The 18,325-nt window shown below is 47.7% G+C and overlaps 1 protein-coding gene across 11 annotated transcripts in view; it reads right to left on the bottom strand.

The window, feature by feature from the left end:
• Positions 1-289: 289 nt before the first annotated feature.
• The window catches only part of EPB41L1 (erythrocyte membrane protein band 4.1 like 1), a 95,595-nt gene continuing 77,559 nt past the window's right edge, over positions 290-18,325 (bottom strand). For 7 of the 11 annotated variants that reach the window (XM_068912078.1, XM_068912075.1, XM_068912081.1 and 4 more), the window contains 10 exons: positions 14,419-17,199; positions 13,741-13,848; positions 12,085-12,483; positions 10,350-10,436; positions 9,744-9,824; positions 9,416-9,478; positions 7,946-8,041; positions 6,512-6,592; positions 5,339-5,455; positions 290-3,584 (listed from right to left, as the gene is read on the bottom strand). In XM_068912078.1, coding sequence (XP_068768179.1) covers positions 3,576-3,584; positions 5,339-5,455; positions 6,512-6,592; positions 7,946-8,041; positions 9,416-9,478; positions 9,744-9,824; positions 10,350-10,436; positions 12,085-12,483; positions 13,741-13,848; positions 14,419-17,199 — 3,822 coding nt within the window. In that variant the 3' untranslated portion in view covers positions 290-3,575. The remainder of the gene's footprint in view (positions 3,585-5,338; positions 5,456-6,511; positions 6,593-7,945; positions 8,042-9,415; positions 9,479-9,743; positions 9,825-10,349; positions 10,437-12,084; positions 12,484-13,740; positions 13,849-14,418; positions 17,200-18,325) is intronic. The other 4 variants (XM_068912085.1, XM_068912086.1, XM_068912083.1 and 1 more) reach the window with 3 other exon arrangements.

The raw sequence follows: 18,325 nt of genomic DNA, 5'->3' as shown, positions 1-18,325 counted from the left end.
CCTAGTCTCTGTGTATTTTGAACACCTTCATAATCTACCTACTGGCAGTCCTGAGTTTGCTGCCTCAGGCAAACAGATGATGGTTAGTAGATACAGTGTGAAAAATACACAGCTTTCTTCCATCCTTCTCCCCAGCAGTGTGCCATACCCATAACTGGCATCTGCTTCATTTTCTAGGACGACACAGGGAAGAGTCCAATATTTTAACAGACAGAGACCCTGGTCCCAAGGCCCCTACCTTAATCTGTCCATTCTCTTTGCGGGAAAGAGTCCACTTCATGCCACAAGCTGGTTCAGCATCAAACACATTTATTTCACTTTTATTGAATACAAGAACAGTGAGCACACACGCATACACCACCAAGCACTGAAAAGGAATATGACTGAAGGCAGGAGGGAGAAGAAGAACAAGGGAAGAGAAAAGGAGAGTTAGTGAAGGAACAACAGAGCATTGCAGTTGGTTGGTAAGGTGCTTTTCAAATAAAAATAAATATTATTATTGTTATTGTCATTATTACTCATGCAGTTGCAGGCCAGGTTTGGAATGAATTTGTAGGATCAGGTAAAAACAGGCACTCAGTTCTCCCACCCCTTTCAACACAAAGGCCCTTGGAAGAAAACAAATGGTGATTAGCTCTCTGAAATGGCAGTAATGTGAAGGGCAGGCTGGGAGAGAGCCAGGCCCATAAGGGATGTTAGTCACTACTAAACAGCAGAATCCCACACTTTCCCAGATGAACAAGAAACAAACTTTTTTCTTTTTTTTTTATTTTTAAATGTTGTCACCCATTAAACAAGCTGTGGAAGCAAGGAAACTGGATCCACTTACTGGGTTTTTTTTCTTAACTCTAAATGTAAATAGTTTGAGTCTAATTTCACATCAATTCTATAATTGTCTAAGGCTACTAATGTTAACAGTTACCTTAGATTTTATAACCACATGTGTGATTTCAAAACCAGGTATCCAGTTTCAAAGTAGCCTGTAGTTCAGTTGTAACAGTACCAAATCCACAGAGAGCCTCCTTTGGATTTGAAATACAAAGCGTGCTGAAAAACAACCAACGTGATGTGTGGACCATTGCTAATGGGCAAGATGGGCTGAATGCCCTGTACAGGCACTGAGAACAGGTCCTCTCTCAATTGGTATCTCTTTCAGAAAGTGTGACTGCTTTTTGCAGCTGTTTTGGGTGTATTTAAAAATAAAAGAGAAAAAACGCAATTCTCTCTACAATTGCCTTAACTCTTTCTGGTTTGGGGTCTGGTCTCTAAAAGCAGCAAGTTACAAGCAACTGAAAGCACTCAGGCAGAATCTGGGGGGAGACTACATGACTGAACTCATTAGAAACCTGAAATGATCTTCATTGGCATTAGCCAGCACGTCTATTCACTTCTGAAGAAGCCTGTCTTTAATGCTTGTAGAAGAATCTTATATGCCATAAGGAGAACAGACTTCATGGGGACATAATAGCAAGTAACTGGCAGACCAAGACTGCCAGAGACCAGGCTCTCTCCTAAGGAAACTCAGTGAGCGAAGTATACCCCCATAATGGCTTAAATTCTTCTTGTTTAGTATTATCCTCAGATCCATTGCTGGAACTGATAAAATGCACCTATTCTGGGCACAGTCTGCGTGAGGCGTGGAGGACTAAAGGCAAAATGGTGCAGAATTGTGGGCCCTTCTGCTTCTGCAGGAGGTAGGGATAATTCCAAAAAGGAAACCCATTTATTTCTTTTCCTTCCTGATTTTGGTTCCAAGTCCACCCTAACTGCCTGGTTCACAGTGTACAAGGCCCTGGCCTTGGCCCATAATCCCCTTCTAAAGGCAGCCACAGAGGAAGCCTGTTGCTAAAGGCCGAGCTGTGATGAGTTGTGGGAAAGGCAGCTGCACTGACATCTCCTCAACATGGGCCATCTTATGTGGAGGGCCTGGACTCTGCCATCCAGGCTTGTACACTCAGGGCACTCGTGCAGTGATGGAGACAATGTGGTCTCTCCACTGCCTGTCCCTCAGTAGCACCTGGAGGCAAGGATGGAGGAAGGACTGGCATCACTCCTGCCATCACCATCATGTAGCACACAGTGCCCTGGGCAGCCCTCACCATTGCACCTGGCCTGCGGGGGAAGCAGGGAAAAAATGACTCCTCTTTGCCTCTAACCCTTCCTACTACAAAGCTTCTGTAACTTCATTACTGGGGTCCAGAAACAAACCAAAACAACCCCAACAATCATCATGGCTCAGTGGGCTGGAGAGGAGCTAAGACCATGCTGCCAGCTTGATCCCAGCTGAGACTCCGGTGTCTTTGGATTGGGGCCAGGTGACATTCCTGCCTAGCACCTGGGCCACAGGAACGGCAGCCTGACCCTCCTTCCTTGCCCCTCCAACTTGCCGTTGACCAACCAATTCCACACACCACATATACCACGGCACCAAAAACAGCCCTCCTGCGGCCACACGGATCAGCCAGTGGGATGTGTCTCATCTTTCTCCCTCTGCCCTTCCCCTCCAAAACAGAAGAGGCTCAAACCATCCCTATTCTCTTCTTGCGGGGCTAAGAGTCCCAAGCATGATCTAAGAGTCTCAAAATACATCAACCACAGTCAATCAAATAGTTAATAATTTAAAAATGTTGTCATCATATTTACCAGCACTGTTGAATTATTTTAATATTGTTCCCCCCTCCCCCCTTGTTATATATAATAATATACATAACTTAAATGCACATCCATATGAAACCCCTACAGGCTGCAATTTTATAAATGAGAAACCATATACATATAATTTGCTTTGTTTGAAATGAAATCCATTCCTAAATACTTTCAGAGAACAAGAGCTTGGACAAATGCACAGAGAAGAAGATAAGGAACAGAAGGGGAAGAATTAACAGAACCTCAAAAATGCAAAAGAACGAGCACGGAATGAGGAAAAGAGTGTAACCACACGTTCCAAATCGGAAAATAACTCTAAAGTAATCAACTCAATGGTTTCTCTCTTCTTTCCAGAGGTGGGGAATGGTTTTGCTTCTGCTTGTGGTTTTTGTTTCATTTTGCTTATTTCTTGCTTTGTTGCAAAGCAGTTTTCCTTTCCATTCAGTGTGCAACAAATGAACTCAAGATTGTGTATCCTTTTATGTAACATGCAAGATGGTGGCTTATTTTACTGTTAACAATATTATTGTTATTATAATGATTTTTTAATTTTATTTTATCACCAATCCAGTAAATTCTTCAATTTATCTGCAAAGATGGTCGGTTTTGTTTGTTGTTGATGTTGCTGTTTGTAATTCATTTCCAGCATATAGCAGCAGTGCAAGGATACATTTTGTTTCTCCTTTTCTATATATATATATATATATATGTGTGTGTGTGTGTGTGTGTGTGTGTGTGTGTGTGTGTGTGTGTGTTGATGTGTATATATATATATAATATATTTGCTATTCCTTTTTTAAAATTTTTGTCTCTTGCCATGAACATTGCAGCCAGGATGTCTATGTCTTGCTGGCAAATCCAGCATGAAGGATCCTTCTTCACTATTCTCCAGGTTTGAATACAGATGCCAACTTCTGTGAACATGGTGGTCAAGATTCCTGTACAAGGCAGATGGAAAGGACTGGTCATGGAGTGCTTCCTTTGTTGCTTCTTGGGCTCTAAAAGGGCTCCTGTTTGTATGAGGGCACTGGACAATAAAACTGCAAACACTTTCGGGCTACTAATCAACTTTGCCCTTGATTACCACGACCTCTGGTAATTATAAAAACCTCTTGAATTCGTTGAGCTGGTGCTGGTGTATGGGAAAGGAATCAGTGAATCACTGCTGAAGTCTCCCTTATGTTTAGCCATTAAATCAAAACTGGTTGGCTTCCTAAAAGATGCAGAAATAACTGGGCTTGGTTGTTTGTAACTGTTATGAAGGAGATGAGATTAGACAGATGCAACAGTCTCCTCTGACCTTCCAATCTACAACAGAGGTGATCATCTTTTCCAAGCTTAAAAGTTGCATGTCAAAATCTTCATAGGATCAAGAAACACATAATCACATTTCCAAGAGGCATCTGGAGTCTGGCTAGGGACATAGCTCCTTCTACATTTTTCAGTAGTGAAGCTGGCTTCAGAAGCTCCCCTTCTCCTTTCTGTCATGCTTCTCTGCCCCTCAGTTGCTCTGATAAAAAAGTCTGTTGGGCTGTGACATTGCCCTACATAAAACCAGTGCTATGAGAGAGCTGCACCAATCCAGCTGAGGGGAGTAGCACGGAGCAGCATGAAGTAAGAATAAGTGGTTAAGAGTAGGGGCAGGCCTCCTCAAGCCAGCTTTGCCCTGGAGAAAAATGGGTGTGAAAATGTGCCTGCTTTGGGGCATCTGCTGGGAGATGCAAACCTTGTGTGCTGGTACGCACAGCTGCATGTTTATAAAGGGACAGCCTGGGGAACCTGAATGGCCATTAGAAAAATCATTTTGGCAAATACTTGTCTAATATGTGGAATTGGCCTTGCAGTACCAGTAACCAAGTTTCTCAGGCTATCCACAACACAGACATCACCTCTGTCATTCCCTACCCTGGAGGAATGAGAAGGTCCTTCCTCCTTTACATGCAAATGATTCTGACTCCTCTACTGAGCAGGGCAACAAGGTGACAACTAGAGCACTGCTTTTGATGGCATGTCCACCAGCTTTCTAACCACAACTAGGTGGCCACACCTGGGGGGTCGCCATCATAGTGGGCTGGACTGGAATTGCTGGTGCAAGAGATGCTACTCCTAGTGCCCTGGAGCAGCCCTTCCTATCAGCACCTACAGCTGGTAGAGTTAGTCCCAAAAATTAATTGTGGCCAATTGCAGAAATGTGCCTCAGCGTGTTAAAGCAGAGAGGCGAATAAAGCCCATGCACTGAGAAAATAAATTCTTTCTTTTTACTCCACAGAGGGTTCCCTGGAAGGAAATCTGAACTTATTTGGGAGGACAATAAAGCCAGTACAGAAACACAGGGAGTAGAAATTGGGTCATACAGTATAGCATGGGAAGAGGCAGAAACAGTGCTTACAGAACTGCTTTGCCCATTCCCAGGTACCTGTCCTTCAGGGCCCACCAGCAGACACATCCCTCAAGCTACTGTAGTGGGATGCTATGCTGAAGCCTGCTGTAGCTGGGACATGAGGGATGCTCTGCCTGTGCAGTCACCTAACTGTCATATTGAGGACTGTGCTGGTGTCCAAGAACTTCTGCAAAGAACTCCACTGAGCTGTTTCACAACATAGGGCATAAGGGATACACAGAGGTACTTGTACAGCTACATACATCTCTTGTACAGCATGTATAAATCATACCTGGTAATTTCTCTACCTACCTGAGGTTTCTTGTCCCTCTCCTCTGGAGAAGGTTCTGTTTCTCTGTATACCACAGCTTTGGTTACCAGCATGTCGGGATGCTGTAGTTTTGCCTCTTTGATTGCTAAAGCCAGTGCCTAGAAAGCAGAATGATGAAAGTGTTTATCTTCACTTCCCTGAAATCTGATATGAACATTGCCAGAAAGAATCAGTATATAGAAAATATCTGCAGCTGAATAGGATTCCAGAAGAATGTGAATGCATAGGTTCAGGTTTGATGGCCTGGAAGAAAAGTCTGGAGCCTACTACTGACTGGGGGGTTGTAAAAAAGCATTGGGATGCCTTGTGTATTGCTCTTCGATTACTCGTTTGTAGGCAGAGATGCACAGTGTTCCAGGCTCACTAATGAATCCCAAGCAAAGGAACATCATCAGTTCTCTCTGCCAAAAAACTCTATAAAAAATCTAAAATATTATTCTAATTAAATTTATTATTCTGAATAATTCTAAAAAGTCTATAAATTATTTTAGATCCTGCGCAAGATAGCTTTTTAAATACTTTGGACCTTTAACAAAATGGTAAAGCAAAAAATCCCAAAAGATGAGGTCACAAGAAAATGAGCCTGCAACCCCAGAGATTTGTGTCAATCTGTTATTTCATCATAAAAAGTTGTCACTTTTTGTTCCTTCTCTTAAGGAGGTAAATGCACAACTATTTGGTCTGAGTCAACCTGTAGTGAGGCTCTGCAGGAAAGAAAGGGAGAATCCTGGGCCACTCCAGAGCATTTCAACAGAGAAATGGCAACTGGAAACTTATGTAAAAAAGAAAAAGGCGATCCCATAGTTGGTCTCTATGCTGGAACGTAATCCTCACTGCTGACTCATTCATTCCTTCAGTGGGTGGGAGTTGAGCTGGAAGTTCTTGTTCAGTATAAATCAAATGATCCAGGTCTTTCACAGGCCAAATGAGTGATGATTCCTGTCACTTCCTCCAAGATGGAGACAGGGTTTGCTGTCTGGCAAAACCCTGTCTGAGAACTGGACTGGCACCCTCTTTCCCAGCCTGGAAAAGCCAGTAGGCTTGGGGATGTGAGAGACTGGTTTTCAGAGTGAAGGAGCAAAGAACTGGGAACACTCAGTGATGCAATCAGGGAGCAGCTACAATTCAACAAAGCCACAGCATTCTGCTCCTACCTGATCTTGGTCCACATCTTCATCTCCTGTGATAATGATGCGCTTCTCTATCCTGGTCTCTGAAAACCCTCCTTTCACAGTCTGCAATACAAAAAGGAACAGAACTCATTTCCAGCCTGTAGTCCTCCTTACTGGCAGCAGCATCCTGCCACTTACCATGGCAAAGGCAGGGGATCACACCAGCCCTACAGGCTGCAGGCTTCTGGGGCAAACAACTAATGCAGAGCTTTAAAACCCTATATGGTTCATGTCCTAAATATGCTGCAGTAAACATGGGATGCCTGCCCTCTCTCAGAGCCTTGCCTACAGTGACGTTAGCCACAGGAATGCACATTGGATGCACACTGAGAAGCGAACCATAAGGCTGAGGATGGCTGTAGCACAGGCTTTAGGACTGGGGATAACAGCTTGTGGCCGTGTGGTCACAAGATGGATAATAAAAAGGTTTCGAATCCAAGAGTCAATGTGCTGTCTCTACTTGTGTGTAAGGGGGATTTGTTAGAGAGCACCCCAAAAAACAAAAGGAACTCTAGCCACCAGAGGAAGGACAATCCCAATATCACCTCAGAAATTCCCACCATAATTTAGCACATATAGTTTTAGTCAGTCTACAGCAAGAGAGGACACAGCTAATCATGGGTGTGAGTGAGCATGGATGGGAGTAACAGCGCACAAGAGAAGAGTGAAAAAAGGGCCAGGCTGCAGGTACTGAGCACCAGTCTTGCCCACCTAGGTCGCTCATTGGGCTTCAGCTTTCATTTATGTGCACTTAATTTGGGAATGAGATGGCCAATGGTGAGGTTCTCTGGTGCAGCTCTCCCTTAATTTCCTGACATCTCTTCCCCCTGTCCACAGTACACCAAACACAAACACCACAGCAGAGAGGAAATGGAGTGCTGCAGGAAAGGAGGATCTGGCTCTAAACTGGATACTCACACCAGCTGCATGGACATGGACTTTCACATGCACTGGTAGCAGCCTAACACAAAGTCACTTCCATCCTTGCAACTGGCTTCAGGGTGCACAGAGGTCAGCTGTGCTGAAATCTGTTCTTCTGCCTCAACCCAATGACCCCCTTGCCTCCTGATTTACCAGCACCTACAGCTGGATGTGGCTGGCAATCACAGTCCATATGGGTAATGGTGACAAACAGCCAATGCCTGTCAAACACAGGCAGTCCATGCCCAACCCCTGCCCACCCCCCCCCCCACGTCACACCTGGCTGAACTGGACCTGCTGTACAACAGGAGTGAATTGTCCTGGGGCTTTTGGAGAGCAGTGCAGGGAATGGCGCTGGCTGATGATCCTCCACAGGACAGCACACACTTTTTCAGCTCATAAGGAGAACAGTAGCATTTTTTTCTATCTTCTCCAAATTCCAGAGGCATCTTTCATCAGAAACCCACTGGGCTTCCATGTTTTAGAGGTTCTTACCTTGGTAACATGAGTAGTGGTAGAAGTGGAGAGGGTTTCTGCGGTAGCACTGAATATGCTGGTGAGCACCTCCTTCCCAGTGGAGCTGCCAGTGATCTACAGGACAGAGAGCATCTGTGTCAGCAGGCACCTCTGCAGGGGAAGACACTAGTTCTGGCTCCAGGGGTGACTTCCAAAGATTTGGGACATCAAGTTTTCAACACTTGTTGCTGACATGAGCATCTTCCCCCATCTTATTCCTTCTACCTGATAGAGCCATGAATAAGAGCTGAATAAGAGCTGGGTTCATTCACCTACTGCAGCCTCTGTCCTCCTCAGACACCTTTCATGGGAGCAGAACATCAATGGGGACTTGATTCTCCCTTTTTATAGGAGGCTGAGAGCCAGGCCTAGCGAAGGAATAGAAGTACAAAAGGGATACACTACATGAGGGCTAGTCCTGCACCTCCCAACAAGACAAAGCCACTGAGCCAAGTGTAAAACTGGCTTACAGAAGCTAGACCGTGGCAAGAGAAAAGACACGTTGCACTGTTCCAACTGGACATGGGTTTTTGGGGCAGAGATTGGGGGGCAGGGAGGGCAGAGGTTTCCGTAACTAGCTTACGCCCAGAGAGTTGCATAAAAGGCTCTCTCCAGCAGGGAGATGATTTCATTGCTGCATTTGATTCCTCCACTTTCACCCTCAAGGCCACACTTTCTGCAGAGCTCTCAGGTTAACTCCACCCACAAATGCAGCACTTTTGTCTGTCTTGCTTTGTGTGGAGACGGCTGGGAAACCTTGGTGGTTCCTCAGCCACATCCACTGCCAAGCACTGCCTCACTGGGGCTCCAGGTCTACTAAGTGACCAGCGTGGGGCAGGACAAGGCATTTGACCAGGTTTGACTGCACCTAGAAGAGATAATTAAGTAGAAAAGAACTTTATAAAGAAAGGCCTGATCTGAGGACCCTGTCCTACACTAGGCAAGATTGTTGATGTCTGTCATCTCCTCTGAAGGAGTTAAGAGTTTGTGACTACTACTGTGAGAAAGGAGGCCTTGGGTACACAAATTCAGAACTTGAGGCAGCCAGACAGGAATTCCAGGGCTAAGGACAACTCAGCCTGCTTAAGACCTCACCAGGGACTCTCTATTTTTCAGGATCTTTTCTCCTCCAGTTGATGCTCAAGGTGTGTGTCTGGCTCAGGAGAGAGGCCAAAGGCATGGGGTTCGTGGCCTTCTTGCTTCCCAAACTTTTCCTCAGGCACCAATGCATCCTTCCACTCTTGCCCAGTACCACATCAGCCAAGGGTGCTGGTGCTGGGAATGTAGGATGAGTGTGCCTCCTGGGTAGCTGACAGCAACTGGCCAAGGTAGCCTAAACCCAGCTCAGGCTGCCAATCCCCAGCTCTAGTGTTCAGAAGCCAGGCTGCCTTCCTCTGGGCCTCTTCCCTGCATTAAGCCTCGGGCAGTGATACCATGTCCTCCACTCACCGGTGACACAGAGCGAAGGTCTGTTGTGGGTCCTGCCCCTTTCCCAGGCTTGGTGCTATGATCCTGAAAGAAGAGCACAGGGGAGCATTGGCATGGATGCAGGGTAAGGGCAAACACAGCTTGCTCTGGAAGAGCAGCACTGAAACACAGTGGATTTCCCTCAGCCTCTGGAGAATTAACAGCAGGACTGAGGTCTTCCTCCTCCCATCTGCTCCAGCATCACAGCCTGCTCTAGCCTCCCTCACCCAGCCCTGAGGACACAACCAAAGCAGAGGAACTGAATGGGACACTAGCACCCTCAGCACCCTGAGGAGTCAGCCTTGCTTACTGAGGTTGTTGATATGGTCTCTGTGGTGACAGTGTGGGAAGTGGCTATTGCATCTTTGCTGCCTGGGGTGCCTCCCTCCACCTGCCAAAGGCAAAAGAAAGCTGGTGAGTTTGGAGGTACCTATGAGGGAGCTACACCAGCAGAACTGGGTGCTTCATTTCCCTTGCTGCCAAGGCACATGGCTTGGGAAGCTGTGGGATGGCCACAGCACCATGCAGCTCATTAGTGAGTGTCACCCTCTGGAGACATTCCTGCACACCAGTGCTGCCCAGCAGCATGGGAGATGAGGTGAGGGAAGCACGCGTAGGGGATAGGTTCATGGCGTACTCACATGGAAAAGTAAATGTAGAATGCAGGCAGGCTTTGATTTGATGTTTTGGGGACTACAGCAAGACCAAGACAAGCAGAGAGATCCGATGGCCTCGCTCAACCATCTGCCCTCACAGTGTTGCTGTTTGAGGGCAGGTTTTGATGGACTGAGGCTCTGCAGAGCCACCAGGGAACAGGACAACAAAAGGATGGACCCAGCTCTGCTCCCTGGCCTCCAGAGCCAGCCTCATGCAGGACAAGGTGCCACATCACCTGGGTTGCTTCTGCGGCACTTACCCTGTGGGGAGCAGAGGCTTCTGCTTCAGGCTTCTTCATGCCCGACACCAGACCAACAGTCGCGGCATCTGTTTTCAGCACTGCCAACTGCAGAAGAAACACAGCAAGTCAGCAACTGCATCAGACTACTCTAATCCCAGGGCTCAATTAGAAACAGCACTGCCTCGTCGGATACGTCTAACTCCTCCTCTTGCACTAGCCCATACCTGACTAATGCTTCCCTGTTCTCTTGCAAATGCCATATCCTACTGATAGCCCTGTGGGCACAAGGCAGGATTTTGGAGAAACTGTAGAGCTCTACCAAGAACATACAGCAGAGGCCAGGCTGTTACCAGAGGGCAGACAGCTACCATGCAAACTGCCCCAAATGACTGACATACCCCAAATCTGACTGGATGCTGTCACCAATTTTTTTTTTTTCCCCATAGATTTACAAACTCAATGGGTTAGGGCAAACTGGTCCTCTAGTGTTGGATGAGACCCACCAAGCTCATTTCACTTGTGACCTGACACAGGTTTGTGAATCTACATTAGTTCCAGACAGTTGTGATTACACCCTTGGTGACAGATGGAGACTAACTTGTAGGAATGGAGACAGGTTCTCAGCACTTCTCTGCTATGGGGACCTGAAGCCGCCTAGAGATCCTGCCAGAGCATGGTTACTCAGGCCTGATTCAGCCCTCAGTGAGTCTCCCACACTTCTCGGCCAACGACCACCCCTGCCTAGTGCATGGTCACAGACCTGCAGTATCTCACTAACCCTGGCATAGCAGCCTATGTCATAGGACATGCTCCACACAGGGGTTTCAGGTTAAATACCACACAGGCTGTCTTGGAGAAAATGCATTTTATTCTTTTGCTTTTTCCTGGCTCTGGGTCTGGACTCATCCTGCCACCTGCTCATCAAGGAGCAGAGGAGGGACTTACCTGCCAGTAAGGGCTCACAGTCTGCACTGCAGAGCAGCCACCTGGAGCACACGGCCCAGCAGAGGGGGAAGATCTCCAGGAGGCTACTCTAGGGGCTGGGTGCTAGCACAGTGGATGCCACAGCCCAGACCTGGCAGGACAGGAGATAGCCCTGGCCCAGCGCAGAGGCAATGTTGTTACATTTAATGCGAGATGAGTCTGGCTCTACTGTCATTTCTCAGTGGTATACACTCAACTTCCACTTATACAGACATGCCACATGCAGTTTCCTTAGCCCAATTATAAGCGCTCCCCTAACAGGGACCCTCCCAGACCTTCGAGGCTGTTCCCACCAGCTGTTCCATAAATGTCTTCCACCTCCTGTACAACCAGAGAGAGGTTAGTTGGCAGTACATTTCTCTTTACTATGCAAGCTATTCATTGACTTCATGCAAAACACAAGGACAGTCGTTGGTTAGAGAAACATGCCCTTCCCAGCTGCCAGCATGCTATCATGGTGCAAAGGACAGGGTAGGAGGCCAAATACAGTGGATTAAGAGAAGAAGGTGACTTCTTCTGGTTAGCAGATGCACAGAACACAAACAACAGAGCCATGCACCTGCCCAAATCGAAATAACCATGCAACAAAGATGATAGCTTGTGTTAGGGTAAAACAGTTACACCAGATAGGAACACGGAATTGTTTGAAAGCTAGCATGCGCTTCCAAACAGACGAAGGACTACATGCCAATGCAGCAACGCTGCGAGACAAAGAACACCAAGAGATGATGGTACTGAGACAGTCTTGGTGGGTGGCTTCTATTTGTACCTCTAGCTGGGATACTTCTGGGCTAGGCTGGGAGACCTTCTCCCCCGCTTTGACATCCTCTTCAAGTCCAGGAGCTACTTTTTCAGTATCCTGGGAGGAAGCCAGGCCTTCATCTTCTGTCTCACTCTTGTCTTTGTCCAGCTCGGGCAGACTTCGGGAGATGTCCTCAAAGGCTGTCCCATGAAAGTCACCAATTACCGTGAAGTCCACTTCTGCTTCCAGGCTGGATGTTGAACTAACCGTGATGCTGGAGCACTTGCGCTCGATGGCCAGGTGGTTGTCCTTCAGAAAGACTGAGTCCTTCTCCTGGTCCTGCTCCTCATCCCCGGTGTCGCTCTCAGGAGCCCTGTGCCGAGGTGGTTTAGCTTTCTCCTCGGCACCCTCCCTTAAGCCTGCTCTCTGAATAAGACACAAGGGCGGAGAGAGACTGAGACTGTGAGCATCAAGTGGCACAACAGAGCTGGCTATGCCAATGGGGGGAAGAGGGGGAGGAGGAAGAAAAAGAAGGCTGCAGCAAACATCACAGAGTAAAGTCAAACACAACTCAAGCATGGAAACTGAAACCTTTTTGACAGCAGCAACTTTGCGGGGCGGGGGGAGTTATCCAATTTGATTTTGCCAAAAGCCTACTGGTAATTCATCATATGAGAAAAAGGGTCAGTCCCACAGAAATGCTTGGCCAGCCTGGAGGCACGTCAGTGCCCCTGGTGAAAGCAGATGTGTGCAAAACGACAGGTCTTTTAAGAGACATTCAGGAACTGCTCGGATGCCAATGCTATCACGTGTCAGTAAAGTTGGACACCAAAAGAAACAAAGGGAAAGAAAGAGAAAAGAGTCTGAACAAAAGAAAAGGTCCCCATCAGCCACATATGTTCAAGGAGAAGCAAAGGAGCTTGCCAATTTCACTGAGCTTGCCCCAAAAGGAGTATCTGCCTCATGTCCTGGCAGAGCATCACTCCAGTCTTCATGTGGGAGGGAAGGAGGGCCCGGCACTCACCTGCAGCCCACCGCGAGCACACCACGGTAGCTGCCTGCACTAGGACAGTGGTGCTAAATCAGCCCCACTGACACAACACTCCCGCTCCAAAGGCCTCACAACTAGGGATGACACCAAAAGATTGACCAATTTTATGTTTAATCAGTGTAATTGACAGAGAGTCAAGGGACAGCCTCCCTCCATTAGCTCCTCTCCAAACATGGACATACCTCTCAACTCTGCCATCAGAGGGTAAACTTCCTCTTCTCACTCTCTGCCAAGAAGCAATGGGAAACCTGTATCCACGCTTCTGCTTTATTTTGCATCTCACTCAATGCACTTCTCCCTCAGGATTTGCTCTAAGCCCACTGATGCCATAGGGAACCCTCCTCTTGGACTCCGGGCAAAGCATTTGCAACCAGAGCCAGCCCTCCAATCAGCCAGGCTCTGCCAGCATGGGTACCCTCTGTTTGCACTACTGGGAGGTTGAGAGGTATGAGAAACGGTGTCAAACAAACTCCAGAGGAACACACCCACATACACGTATGTGTGTGTATATACATAAATATATACATAACAGCTCTGCAAAGGGGAGAGGAGTTGGAAGCATACAGTCCTCGGCTGATTAAGGTGAGCTTTCATACTATGGTAAGAAGCAGTTAATAAAACAGCACTGAGACCTGGAAGACCACTGGAATAGCAGTCTTTAAATTGTCTTCTTTCAGGCTGGATTTTACTGATGGGTCAGATAAATCCTTTTCTTCCCCACTTGGTTCCTGAGTTTTGCTCTGGATTAGAGAAAAGGGTTAGTTTTAAAGAAGTGAACTCTACAGGAGCTGATCTAGCGCTTACAAGAGCAGAAGAAAGCTATTTCATCATCCAGCCACCAGCTTGCCGAAGACAGGGGAGGATGGGTGAGGCTAGAGAGCCAAGCAAGAAGGGATATCAACGTAAGAAATGCAAGGGTGAAGCTGGAAGCATGGGCACGCTGCTGATAGGTGCGTGTGCGTGTCTGTGACAGAGTCACAGTTCTTTAAGCCACCCCCCCCCCCCCCCCATCCCATAGCCCTTTCTTGCTCCTGGACACAAAGCTTGGGTGCCCATTTTCAGATTAGCAGCTGGCATTCTCCAGGTAGCCAAACTGTTGGGGTTCACAAAACAAAAGCTTATGAACCAATTGGCCAGCAGATCTGCCTTTAGCAAATAAGCCCGACTACACACACATACATAAAAAGACAGGGGATGCAAAGCGACGGGTCTCAGTTAATGGATGTGTGAAGTGCCATTGAATATGATAATAAAGAGCCACACAACATGCGTATGAACTTTCCATCTGGACAGTTCATTGGAAGAGTTACCACGGCTTCTGCCAGTGTGAGTTCGCAGCCAGAGTCAGGGGAAGCAAGGTCAGCATCATCTTCTCCTTCGTGCTCCAAATTAACAGAAACATCTTCCTTCAGAGGCAGAGGCTGGGATGAGTTTCCTGAACCAACCCCTTGCCTGAGGGCTAAGGAGCTCACACTGGACATGGTTTCCACAGGAATGGCTGACACCGTGGAAGATGAGATGAGGCCTGTGTCCAAAAGTGTATCTTGTGCCAGATCCATCTTCCCCCTTTTTTTCACTGCTGTCTCAATTTCAGGCATGCACTGTTGTCCCTCCTGCACTGTCCTTTGCTCAGCTTCACCTTGCTCAAACATCTTAATCTTAGAAGCCACTGAGGCTTTCTCATGCATCTCGCCAGCCTGCCAGACCCCTGGAAACGGGGCTGAAGCCAGTGTCACAGTGATATCTTCATGCTCTTGGGATGTAGCTTCTGTCCTCTCAGCAATGGACATCAGTAGCCCAGACTTTGTTTTCTGTATCCCATTGCTAGCTTGCAGCTTTACCCTGCCTTCATACCTAAAGGTAAAAGGTTGGTACAGCTTGCTTCCTTGACATGATCCTACTACATGGGAGTGGGAATGCAGGACATGACCATCTTCTTCAGGAGGAGACTTATCCTGCAGGGGCTGCTCTGGAGCATGGCCCTTGTCCTTGGTGGTTTCTTGTACCATAGAGCTCCTGTCCTGCAGAGCCTGTCTCACATTAAACTCCAAGTCCCAGTGAGGCTCTCGTGCCTTGGGGGCTGCAGTGTGGAGCAGCCCTCCAGCTTCAGTACCCTTTTGAGGCAGGTCTCCTATTATGGCTCCAGTTTGTAGTTCCATTTCTTCTGTCCTGGGAGGCAGCTCTTCCATGCTAGGAGTTTTGTCATGAGACAATTCTTCCATCCCATAGCCTTCATCTTGGGACAAATGTCCTGACATGGACCCTATTTCTTTGGACAGCTCTTTTATCATGCGCTTTTTCTCCTGGAGTGGCTCTTCTGTGGCAGGGATTTTGCTACGGGCTGCCCTCCCTGCGGCAAGGTCCATGTCTTGAACTGCCTCCCCTGGGGCTGGATCTCTGACCTGGGAGAGCTCCACTGCAGCAACAGCTGTGTTTTGGAGTGGTTGTCCCACAACAGGACTTGTATCTTGGTGCGTTTCCCCTGTAGCAAAGCCCATGTCTTGGAGTTGTTCAGATTCAGGGCTCATGACCTTGGGTATTTCCACCTCCGTTACAGGGCTCATATCCTTGAGCGCTTCTTTACCTCCTATGGGGCTTGCATCCTTGAGTGTCACCTCTGTTGTGGGGATCACATTCGTGAGTATTTCCACATCTGTTAAAGAGCTGGTGCCTTGGGACAGCTCTTTGCCCTTGGGCTGCATGTCCTGGGCTGGCCCTGCATCCTGGGCTAGCTCTGCAGAGACAGAGCCTGATTGCTGAGGTAAGGGATTAGGGGTGGGCACATTGAGTTTATCCTTCTCTGACCCTTCTGAGGCACCAGGATGGCCTTGCTGAGGCACAGCTGAAGGGGGTGGTTTAGTCTCTATCTCTTCCATCTGAAGAACCACTCTGGAGCTTTCCTCCTCTTCTCTCCCTGCAATGATCCTTCCCAACACCTCCCACTCTGCCGTGGAGCTGTCTGTGCCCTGCTGGTCTCCCATAGCCAGTCTCAGTGCTGGGCTCTCCACCTTGCCCTGCTGCTGCATATCCTCAGCTCCTCTGCCTTCAGCTGCTAGGGCACAGAGCTTAAATTCTCTTACTGACCTTTGCAGATCCTTTTCCTCCAATTCCACCTCTCGGGAACGCAATATGGCTTCATCTCCCTCTTGTGTTTCACAGCCCATCAGCCCAGCAGATGCTTGTTCCTGTTGTACTGACAGAAATTCCTCCTTCTCTGAGTGAGGATGTCCCAAAGGGCTTGTCTCATCACAGCTTGTCTCACACTGGTCTGGCTCTATGGCAGATTTTTCTGATACCACTTTCCTTTGCTCACGCACTGAGGAAGTGGACTGGGACCCTTGTTCTGCAGGTGCTGTGGGCCCTGAGCCCTCCCCTGGTATATTTACCGTGGTTTCTAGCCCCTTCTCCAAGCCAAGCCTTTCTCTCGCCTCTGAGAGCAGATGTGTTTTATTCTCCCTCTCATCTCCCTCTATATCTCCTAAGTAGATGATCCTCTGTGTAGCAGAAGTCTCAGTCTTGTCATCACTAGACTTCACTTTAATTTTAATGACCTCTGTGGTTGTAGCTGGCACTCTGGCCTCCTGCTTCCTGGGAGCTGCAGAAACACACTCCTCCAAGCCCACCTTGCTTTCTCCCTGGTGAGAGTCTGGATGTGAAATCTTGGGCCTTTGCCCCTCTTGAGGTGTCTGACATGGCCTGGATAGAGCTGGCTCTCTGATAATCACTTCCTCTCTCCTCTCTTTGAGCTTCTCCTCTCCACTCTCAGCTGGCAAGTGCTCTCCTTCCATGCTGGGCTCCTCCCTGGATGCTTTCTCACAGATCTCATCCTCCCAGACAGACTCAAAATCCTCTGGACTAGCAATCATTTTTGCTCTTCGCCGGGTATCCAGGGCTGTATCTGCTGGCTCTTCCAGGCCTGCAGCTTCTTTGGCTTTCCCTACTGCCATCTCCACTTTCGATATGCTCACGCTCATTTTCACCTCTGACGTACCTGCACGTGCTTCTTCTTTCTTGACTCTCAGAGCTTTCTTTAGAGCTACCTCTTCCAGCCTAGAAGTTTCTCTCTCTATAAATACCCAATGCTCCGAGCCCTGCATTGCAATTGGAGCAAGAAGAGTTAGCGTCAAATATACTTTACCTAACAGCTGATGACTACTTTCATAAGTAGCAAAAGGCTAATCTGCCTCAGACAGGGTTGACTAAATTATTATTATTCATGTAAGAGTTGAGGCAGGGTCTATACTAAGAGCCTAGCAACTGGCTGATGGGCAGAAGAGACTGAAAATAATGGGGCTGATGCTGCAAAGGTGACAGAGCCCCCCCAAACTCTGGGATCATCTGTTCTACGTGATAGCTTACTCACATATCTGCAATATTTGCCAGTTTGATGGACATAAAGAAATGGGGACAATATTCCTACCACACACATTAACAGAAGCCATCACAGCACTTCCCAAGAGGCAGTGGAGCACAGCTGGTTAAACCAAACTGGGACTCCACATTTCAACCATGCTCTTAGCCAGCTCTTGCAATTCCCAAAGAGTGAGACTTTGTTGTAAGCAATGGCCTGGGTTTTGACTAGGCTCTTAGCTTCATCCACACACTCGAATGCTATGCCAAACTGAGAAGAAGAGAAACCACCTTTAGGCATTAGAAAGGGCCTTTCCTGTCCCTATCAAATCCTGCAGCTCAGATGCACTCCAAAGTCCTTCCTTCCTTCCTAGCTTTCCCTGGAAATCTCATCAAAAGCAACTACTTCGCTGAGGTTTCTAGCAATGCTGAAACCACGCAGTTCAGAAAATGTAACTGTAAAAGGTCCAAGACCATGGGCTGGGCAGCTGAGACAACTACAGATACAGCAGCAAGGACCAAGTGAAGGCAGTAAAGCACCCTGCAGCAAAGACACAGGGAGTATGTAATATACCATGTAGCGTATCTATGTCGCTGTGCAGGGGAGGATCCTAGATTACCATTACTGTAATTAAAAAAGTACACTTTGTACATTCGTATGTTTGCCCTGCAAGATACCTAAGACTTTACAAGATCCAAGTGCAGCGCACTGCTAAAATTCAGACACTTCTGGAACAGAAGGTAGAAAACAGACCACAACAACACAACAGCAGGAAAAAATTAATGGGCATTTTCACTGACAAGAATGCCCTGCAGCCTCCCCATTGATCACTGGGATACACACCACCCGTGCAGCTGACAAGGCCT

Source organism: Struthio camelus, chromosome 18 (genome assembly GCF_040807025.1).
Source record: "Struthio camelus isolate bStrCam1 chromosome 18, bStrCam1.hap1, whole genome shotgun sequence".
Taxonomy (NCBI): Eukaryota; Metazoa; Chordata; class Aves; order Struthioniformes; family Struthionidae; genus Struthio; species Struthio camelus.
This window is presented reverse-complemented; position numbering and strand designations above follow the sequence as displayed.